This window comes from Grampus griseus (genome assembly GCF_964374135.1).
Source record: "Grampus griseus genome assembly, chromosome: 5".
NCBI classification, from domain to species: Eukaryota; Metazoa; Chordata; class Mammalia; order Artiodactyla; family Delphinidae; genus Grampus; species Grampus griseus.
The window spans coordinates 125,709,593-125,719,214 of NC_138998.1; the positions used below are offsets into that span (position 1 = coordinate 125,709,593).

The 9,622-nt window shown below is 37.5% G+C and overlaps 1 protein-coding gene across 1 annotated transcript in view; it reads right to left on the reverse strand.

Annotated features, from left to right (window-relative positions):
• CYYR1 (cysteine and tyrosine rich 1) overlaps positions 1-624 on the reverse strand; it is a 105,839-nt gene extending 105,215 nt beyond the window's left edge. The window contains exon 1 of the mRNA XM_082655254.1: positions 253-624. Coding sequence (XP_082511380.1) covers positions 253-325 — 73 coding nt within the window. The 5' untranslated portion in view covers positions 326-624. The remainder of the gene's footprint in view (positions 1-252) is intronic.
• Between the last annotated feature and the right edge of the window lie 8,998 nt (positions 625-9,622).

A 9,622-nucleotide genomic window follows, 5' to 3' on the forward strand; every position in this document is an offset into this window, starting at 1 on the left:
GAGAGAGAGAAAGGAAAAGAAAAAAAAAAAAAAAAGGAAACGTGTAAGGAAAGGGACGAAACAACCGCGTGGAGGTCAAGCCCAGGGCTGCAGAGCGCGGGCGCGGGCTTCTGCTCCTGCCTGCGGGGACCGCACAGTCTCTGACCTCCCACCATGGTCCCGTGCATCCCGCGCAACCCGTGTTTGCTCGGAGTGTGACCCCAGCGCCGCCCCGAGCCCCCTTCCCCTCTCCCGCCGCCCTAGGTCACTGACCTGCGTAGACAAAGAGCAGGACCAACTTCGGAAGCAAGACCCCTGGACACCCGGGGACCCTCCGCGCGTCCATCCAAGCCGGTGGCCGGAGGTTGCGCGCCTGGACAGAGATGGACAGAGAGACAGACAGACCGGTCTGTAGAGAGGGCTGGGAGCCAAGGGAGAGCCCGGCACCGGGAGGGGATGGGGGAGCTGGAGGGCGGTCAGATGGAGAGGGCAGCGCTCTGGAGAGCCGGGTGGCGCGGAGACCTGGCCATCGCCCTGGGAGCTTTCGAGGGGAGCCCGGGCCGCCGCGCGGGGCTGCGCTGGGGCGGAGGTCTCTTTGTCTGTCCCCGTGGCGCTCGGGCGGCGGGCTAAGCGGCCGATCCAGCGTCCTCGGCCACCCGGGCTCACATTTCATCTCCGCGGGTGGCACCTACGCGAGGCTGGGGGCGGGGGTGGCCCCGACTCCTCCCCACGCTCCAGTTCTTCCTTCTATAGAGTGAGTCGAGGAGCTTGGTCCTCTCCTGAAGGAACTTTTTCTAACCCTTTGCTTTGGCTATCGACACGGAGTTTTATAAGCTCCTTTATCGCTCTGCTCTCCACTCCAATTTTTCCTTTGGAAGTAATGGATGAAGAAAAGCTTTGTATTTTATCTTTACACAAATGAAGGGAATTTTCAGGGTTTAAGATGTTAGACAAAGAAAACCAGTGAGGAAAACCTAGGAGAATTGGAAAGTACAGAAACAGTGAATGGTTTAAGGAGAGCACTGTGGCAATATGTATCAAAATTCAAATGCACAAACACTTTAGTCAGTCCTCCTCTAGGAGTTTATAAATATACTACTACATGTGTATTAGAGGATGCAAGGATACATCGCCTCCAAAATAAACATCACTTGACCTTCCTACTGTATTTCATGCATCATTGCAGAGCTAACCATCCACCAGGTCCAACAAGAAGCCTGGTCAATTTCTCCTTCTCCCTCAGCCGCAATAACCAGTCTATCACCAAGTACCACTGATTGTACACCTAATACCCACTCAAATGAATTTGCATTTTGGCCTCCATTTCTGCCCTAATATAGGCTTTTGTAGTCTCCATGATAACCATTCTCCTGCCTCAAGGGAGATCAGCCAGACTGAAGCTAGATTATTTCTTCTTAAACTACAGATTTAATCACATTCATTCACCTGTTTAAAACTCAGTGGCTTCCTGTTGCCCTTAAGTTAGAATCCAAACATTTAATCCTTGGCTTCTGAGAAACTTCATCCCTTGGTCCTACAACCTCACAGTTTCTGGAAAGTAAAATAAAGCTTGACTTGAGTTTTTTTTTTTTTTAAATTACAGAAAAATTAGAAAATGATCACGTTCAAAAACAACTTAGACTGTTCAAACAGAGCACATATTCGTAACATAGAGAAGAAGTATAAAGATGAGGAAATCATGGATAAAAATATTTTAAAAAACTCCAAGGCACATAGAGAGAGGAGGCCCCAAATGAGAATAATATGCAGGCTCGAAGCAGTTTTTGAAGAACCAAAAATGAAGAAGCAAACAGCAATGATATTTTTTTTAAATTCTGAGCTATAATAATATTTGAATTTTCTGATGTAAAATGGTGAGTTCCAAAAATTTTTTTTAAAGAGGCATGCATATATACATATCCCCGAGACCTACTTGAACTTGTATAAATTAAAATCATATAAATTTTCATATATAATTTTTAAAAAGTCTCTTAGAAAAAGAATCAGACAGACATTAAACTCCTCATTTGCAACCTTGGAATTTAAAAGAGAGTGAAAATATTTCTAAACCATTGAAAGATAAAGACTATAGTCCAAGAATCATATTCCCAAATTGGATTCCATTAATATTTGAATTCATGAAGATATTTATAACAGTGTTTATTATCATTTTAAAACACGGTAAAGAGCCTACATGTCCAACAGAGGTAAAACAATTAAGTAAATTAGGATATGTGCACGTTATATATGAACTTTAAAATGATGGGGAAAATCCATAAGATATATAGTTAAGAGGAAAAATGGGAAAGGAAAACTGGAAGTAACCCATGCATAAACAGATTGTGCTATATCCATACAATGAAACACTACTCAGCAATAAAAGAAAGTTTGAAGTACATGCAACAACATGGATAAATCTCTGCTAACAATATGCTGAGCAAAGAAGCCAGACACAAACAAATTACTGTGTTATTTTGTTTATATGAAATTCTAGAAAGGCACAATTAATCTATAGTGACAGAAAGCAGATGAATGGTTGCCTGAGGGTGTGTGTAGGAAGAGATTGATGGCAGAAGGTCATGAGGGAACTGTTTTGGAGTGATGGAAATGTTCTATATCTTGATAATGGTGGCTATTCTACAGGTGTGTACATGTGCTGAAGTCATGGAATTGTACACTTAACAGTACACTTAAAATGTGTATGCTTTAGCGTATGTACATTTTACCTCAAAGAAGTTGATATTTCAAAAGCTATGCTAATTCATAATAGGAGATAAGAGTATATACATCATTTTATGTACATTTAAGGTTTCTATGTGTGTCTGGTCTTCATCTTCATTAAAAGATGTGCAGATGCCAAGAAAAGAAAGTGTTCATGCAGACATGGGCATAAAACCCAAAAGAAAGCAAGGAGGGAAAAACTGAAGAAGTAAAAGGGAGATGAACTAAGTATGGCATTCAGGGCATAGAAAGAATATTGAATGCTGTGTACCAGGGCCATTTTTAAGTTCTTTAAAATTTCAATGAATACTCTCAACATCCCATTGAGGTGGATACTATTATTATTATCACCCTTGTTCTATGAGCAAAGTCAGGAGGCCCAGTGTGGGTAAATAACTTTGCCAAAGTCACACAGCAATGAGTGGTGCCCAATAGTGTAACTCCAAAGCAGAACATCTGCCCCTAAACACAGAAGCTAAATTGTCTTTCAAAATTAATAGCTTGGTTGGTTTCAGTGACGTTTAAAATTCCCAGTTTGACCACATCAAAAACAAGAGATAAAATACTTGCCAGTGATGTTGGTCAACTGAACTTATTTCAGTTAGCATCAATAAAGCTTAATGAGCAATCCTATGTTCAAGACCTAGTACCAAGTGTGGGAAGTTTTAAGGAATTAACTTTCTTTGAAGTTTTGTAGAAGGGCAGTTTGATAAAAGCACAAAGTACTATTGGTTTTAAGATTTTTCTCTCACAATTCTATGTCACACAATAATAATGATGAGGGTTTTTGCTACAGTTTAGAAATCATTTCTGCATATGTAATATCTCATTTAATCATCATAATCCTAAAATGGATTGCATTACTATTACTATTTTTTATTACTGTTATTTTTGTTGTAGCTTAGCTTAGTTTAGTGTGTATCAGAAGTACCTGCAGGGCCTGTTAAAACACAGGTCACTGGACCTAACTCGATTTGGTAGGTTTAGGGTGGTACCCGAGAATTTGCATTTCTAAAAAGTTCCTGGTTGATACGGATGCTGCTGGCTGGGTACCACAACTAGAACCAAACCACTGGTTTAGAAAATTCTGACTTAGAGAATCTTGCCTCTTGCCTCAAGTGACTTCTAAGAGAAAGAAGCAGGTTTTAAATCCAGGTTTCTCTTTCTAGCTCTTATACCCATTTTAGTATACTGCTGTTTCTCATCTTCACATTTTCACCATAGTTCGGCTATTAACAGCCCTACAAATCACCTTTTAAATGTTCTAATTTTACGTCTCACAAGGATTTCTGATAAGTATCTCATAATTGAAAGTGGGATTTGAGTTTGAGGGTTTTTTCCCACTCAATATGACCATATTAGCTTTTCAAAGGAAATTTGGGAGAAATTCATGTAACAGCCATATGCTTTGAAATATTAATTTAGTTTTAAAAGTCTATCCACAGGGAAGTAATTTTATTCTGTAATCCATCTTGTGTGGCATTAAATGCTTGGCTCTTAAAAGATTGCAGTGTAAGAAATTCACATTTTAGAGGAAATATACTTGTATCGCTACTAAGTACATAATGTAGCCTATTATATTTAACTATTTAAATCAGATGTTTCATCATTTTTTTAAGTTTGTGTAAAATATCCAACAATCTGTCCCTAATTCAAAGAAAGACAAAGAACAAGATGGAAACTTTACCATTTGGATATTTTCTTGTTTGTTCTATCATTTGTGACACTTTCATTTACTCAGAGGATGATGAAACAATGGCATTTGTGTAGATTTATTTTTTGCTTTTTTGTAAATTTTCTATTTGGAAATAATGTCAAACAGAAAATCTTCAAGAGTAGTACAAAGACACCCATGTTTCCTTTACTCAGATTCACCAATAGTTAACACTTTGTCCCATTTGTTTATCATTTGCTCTTTTTCTCTATATGTGTATGCATTATTGTTTTACTGAACCATTTGAGAGTAAGCTGCATACATCATATCTCTTTCCCCCAAATACTTTAGTGTATGGGTCAGTTTATTGGAAATTTCTACTATACAGTTGCTGCTTTTTCCTTTCCGAGGAATATGCAATCTGTGGGAATGCATTAAACCTCCCAAACGTCCTGCTCTTCAGCAAAATCCCTCTCCCCCTTAGATTTAACACGTATGAATGTTTTTTGCTTGAAGCAGTCTCTACTGTGATGGTTGCAGAATGATGATTTTTCAGACTCCAAATCTGTCTCTGCATTGGCCAATTGGCACTTGGCATTCAAAACAAGAATGTTTCTCCTTTATTGATTGATTGATTGATCATCAATAAGGACTCATGAATTCCTAATTTTTGAGGGTTTATAATTTATTAATCTCAAAATCTCCCGTATTTGGCCAGTGGAGTCCCTTCAAACTAGCTCCTATGTCCTTGTGACACATCCTATAATTGCTTCAGGCACTTCTTTTAACTTCCTGATATAAAAGATGTTCCAGGTCCATATTGAATCTTACCTTCCCCAGCCCTGGAATCAGTCTTTCTCTGAGGAGTCCTGGTTCCTTTTAATGGATAATCGTATTAGAAATCAACATCTCATCACTAGACGTTCTTGTTGCTACTGGAGTGTCTTTGCTTCTTGGGCCTTCCAGTGGACAGAGATAAGAAATATATGCATGTTTTATATATGAGTCTACACCAACACTCCAATTCCAATTCATTACCATAGGGCTCTTCCTCAATTTCCACCATTTCACATCTGTAACTCTCTTTTTACATTAACTTAGTTTTGCATTCCTATAATACATTTTAAATTGTTTCAGAATTACTTTGCTTATGTCACTATCAAAAATGATAATGCAAAAAAAAAAGCACCCAACACTAAAAAGAGTTCAGAAATTGTTTTCATTACTCCCCCACGCTACTTGACCCAAGACTAAGGGTATATAATTTATTAGTGTGTTCATAATATACTTGAATTAGTCAAACTCTCCCTCTCTAGCCCCAACTTTAATTTAATTGAAATGTAGTTGGGTTCATTTATTTCCATTTGTTTTCAGTTTTCATTTTTTGAGGTTGTTGCTGTTATCATTGTTGTTTGTTTTGGGTTTTTTCCCCATCTTTGTTGATTTAATTTTATTTTTTGAATATGTAGAGCTTCTGAAAGTCAAAAGCAAACAGTAAGATGTATTCAGAGAAGTGTCAGTCCTTCCCATATGCCTTTCATCTCAGTCTCCCCGTGCCTTCAGTGGAATCAACTTCATTATTTTCTAGTTTGTCTCTCATGTGTTTCTTTTTGTTTGTAAAGAGGAGCAGCTTATTTTTTGTAGTGGGCAAAGAAATTTTAGGTGTATTATAGGATTGTGGAATTGGAAATAGAAAGGGAGAAATCTGGAGTGATAGATTGAAATTGGAATTATTGGTATAGATGTCCTTATTTCCCTTTCTCTCTTACACAGAAGGTAGCATGTCATCCATGCTATTTTGAACTTCAGTTTTTTATACTGAATTTTGGAAATCACTCTATACCAGTTCATAAAGATTGTCCTCTTTAATTTTTTAATGCTTTGTAGTATCTCATTGTATAGCCTTCTCATATGTCTGGATCTTTAGATAGTTTCCAGTATTTTCAATTGCAAATAATGCTGCCATGAATAACCTTGAGAATATGTATTTTCTTATTGTTGCAGCTATATCTTCAGGGTAAATAAGCACAAGTGGAATTACTGGGTTAGACAGTAAATGCATGTGTAGTTTTGTTAAATATTGCCAAATTCTCTTATAGAGGGAATATACAATTTCACATTTCTACAAGAAATGCATCTGATTGCCTGTTGCCCACAGCTCTGCCAATAAAATATACTGTCAAGCTTTTGATTTTATCTGTTTTATCAGTTTTATGGGATTGGTGGTATCTCTTGAACTCCTCTTATTATGATTGAAATTGAACACGCTTTCTTTTTTTTTTAACACCTTTATTAGAGTATAATTGCTTTACAATGGTGTGTTAGTTTCTGCTGTATAACTGTGAATCAGCTAAACATATATCCCCATATCTCCTCCCTCTTGTGTCTCCCTCTCACCCTCCCTATCCCACCCCTCTAGGTGGTCACAGAGCACCAAGCTGATCTCCCTGTGCTATGCGGCTGCTTCCCACTAGCTATCTATTTTACATTTGATAGTGTATATATGTCCATGCCATTCTCTCACTTCATCCCAGATTACCCTTCTTCCTCCCTGTGTCCTCAAGTCCATTCTCTACGTCTGGGTTTTTATTCCTGTCCTGCCCCTAGTTCTTCAGAACCATTTTTTTTTTTTAGATTCCATATATATGTGTTAGCGTACAGTATTAGTTTTCCTCTTTCTGACTTACTTCACTCTGTATGACAGACTCTAGCTCCACCCACCTCACTACAAATAACTCAATTTCATTTCTTTTTATGGCTGAGTAATATTCCGTTGTATAGATGTGCCACATCTTCTTTATCCATTCATCTGTCAATGGACACTTAGGTTGCTTCCATGTCCTGGCTACTGTAAATAGAGCTGCAGTGAACATTGTAGCACATGACTCTTTTTGGATTATGGTGTTCTCAAGGTATATGCCCAGTAGTGGGATTGCTGGGTCATATGGTAGTTCTATTTTTAGTTTTCTGAGAAACCTCCAAACTGTTCTCCATAGTGGCTGTATCAATGTACATTCCCACCAACAGTGCGAGAGAGTTCTCTTTTCTCCACACCCTCTCCAGCATTTATTGTTTTTAGATTTTTGGATGATGGCCATTCTGATGGGTGTGTGGTGATACCTTGTAGTTTTGATTTGCATTTCTCTAATGATTAGTGATGTTGATTGAATAGTGTATATTGAAGAATCTGTGCATTCCTGGGATAAAACCCACTTGATTATGGTGTATGATCCTTTTAATGTGCTGTTGTATTCTGTTTTCAAGTATTTTGTTGAGGATTTTTGCATCTATGTTCATCAGTGATATTGGTTTGCAGTTTTCTTTTTTTGTGGCATCTTTGTGTGGTTTTGGTATCAGGGTGATGGTGGCCTCATAGAATGAGTTTAGTTGTGTTCCTCCCTCTTCTATATTTTACAAGAGTTTGGAAAGGATAGGTGTTTGCTCATCGCTAAATATTTGATAGAATTCGCCTGTGAAGCCATCCGGTCCTGGGCTTTTGTTTGTTGGAAGATTTTAAATCACAGTTTGAATTCCAGTGCTTGTGATTGGTCTGTTTATATTTTCTGTCTCTTCCTGGCTCAGTCTCAGAAAGTTGTGCTTTTCTAAAAATTTGTCCATTTCTTCCAGGTTGTCCATTTTGTTGGCACATAGTTGCTTGTAGTAATCTCTCATGATCCTTTGTATTTCTGCAGTGTCAGTTGTTACTTCTCCTTTTTCATTTCTAATTGTATTGATTTGAGTCTTCCCCCTTTTTTTCTTGATGCATCTGGCTAACAGTTTATCAATTTTGTTTATCTTCTCAAAGAACCAGCTTTTAGTTTTATTGATCTTTGCTATTATTTCATTTCTTTTTCATTTATTCCTGATCTGATTTTTATGATTTCTTTCCTTCTGCTAACTTTGGCGTATTTTTGTTCTTCTTTCTCTAATTGATTTAGGTGTAAGGTTAGGTTGTTTATTTGAGATGTTTCTTGTTTCTTGAGGTAGGATTGTATTGCTATAAACTCCCCTCTTAGAACTGCTTTTGCTGCATCCCATAGGTTTTGGGTCGTCGTGTTTTCATTGTTATTTGTTTCTAGGTATCTTTTGATTTCCTCTTTGATTTCTTCAGTGATCTCTTGGTTATTAAGTAGTGTATTGTTTAGCCTCCACGTGTTTGTATGTTTTACAGATTTTTTCCTGTAATTGATATCTAATCTCATAGTATTGTTGTTGGAAAAGATACTTGATACGATTTCAATTTTCTTAAATTTACCAAGGCTTGATTTGTGACCCAAGATATGATCTACTCTGGAGAATGTTCCATGAGCACTTGAGAAGAAAGTGTATTCTGTTGTTTTTGGATCGAATGTCCTATACATATCAATTAAGTCCACCTTGTTTAATATGTCATTTAAAACTTGTGTTTCCTTATTGATTTTCAGTTTGGTTGATCTGTCCATTGGTGAAAGTGGGGTGTTATAGACCTCCACTATGATTGTGTTACTGCTGATTTCCCCTTTTATGGCTGTTAACATTTGCCTAATGTATTGTGGTGTTCCTATGTTGGGTGCATAAATATTTACAATTGTTATATCTTCTTGGATTGATCCCTTGATCCTTATGTCATGTTCTTCTTTTTCTCTTGTGGTAATTTTTATTTTAAAGTCTATTGTGTCTGATATGAGAATTGTTACTCCAGCTTTCTTTTGATTTCCATTTGCATGGAATATCTTTTTCCATCCCCTCACTTTCAGTCTGTATGTGACCCTAGGTCTCAAATGGGTCTCTTGTAGGAAGTATATATACGGGTCTTTTATTTGTGTCCATTCAGCCAGTCCATGATTTTTGGTGGGAGCATTTAATCTATTTACATTTAAGGTAGTTATCAATATGTATGTTCCTATTATCATTTTCTAAATTGTTTTGGGTTTGTTATTGTAAGTCTTTTCCTTCTGTTGTATTTCCTGCCTAGAAAGTTTCTTTAGCATTTGCTGTAAAGATGGTCTGGTGGTGCTGAATTCTCTTAGCTTTTGCTTGTCTGTAAAGGTTTTAATTTCTCCGTGCAATCTCAGTGAGATCCTTGCTGGGTAGAGTAATCTAGGCTGTAGGTTTTCCCTTTCATCACTTTAAATATGTCCTTCCACTCCCTTCTGGCCAGCAGAGTTTCTGCTGAAAGATTAGCTGTTAACCTTTTGGGAATTCCCTTGTATGTTAATTATTGCTTTTCCCTTGCTGCTTTTAAAATCTTTTCTTTGTATTTAATTTTCAATAGTTTGATTAATATGT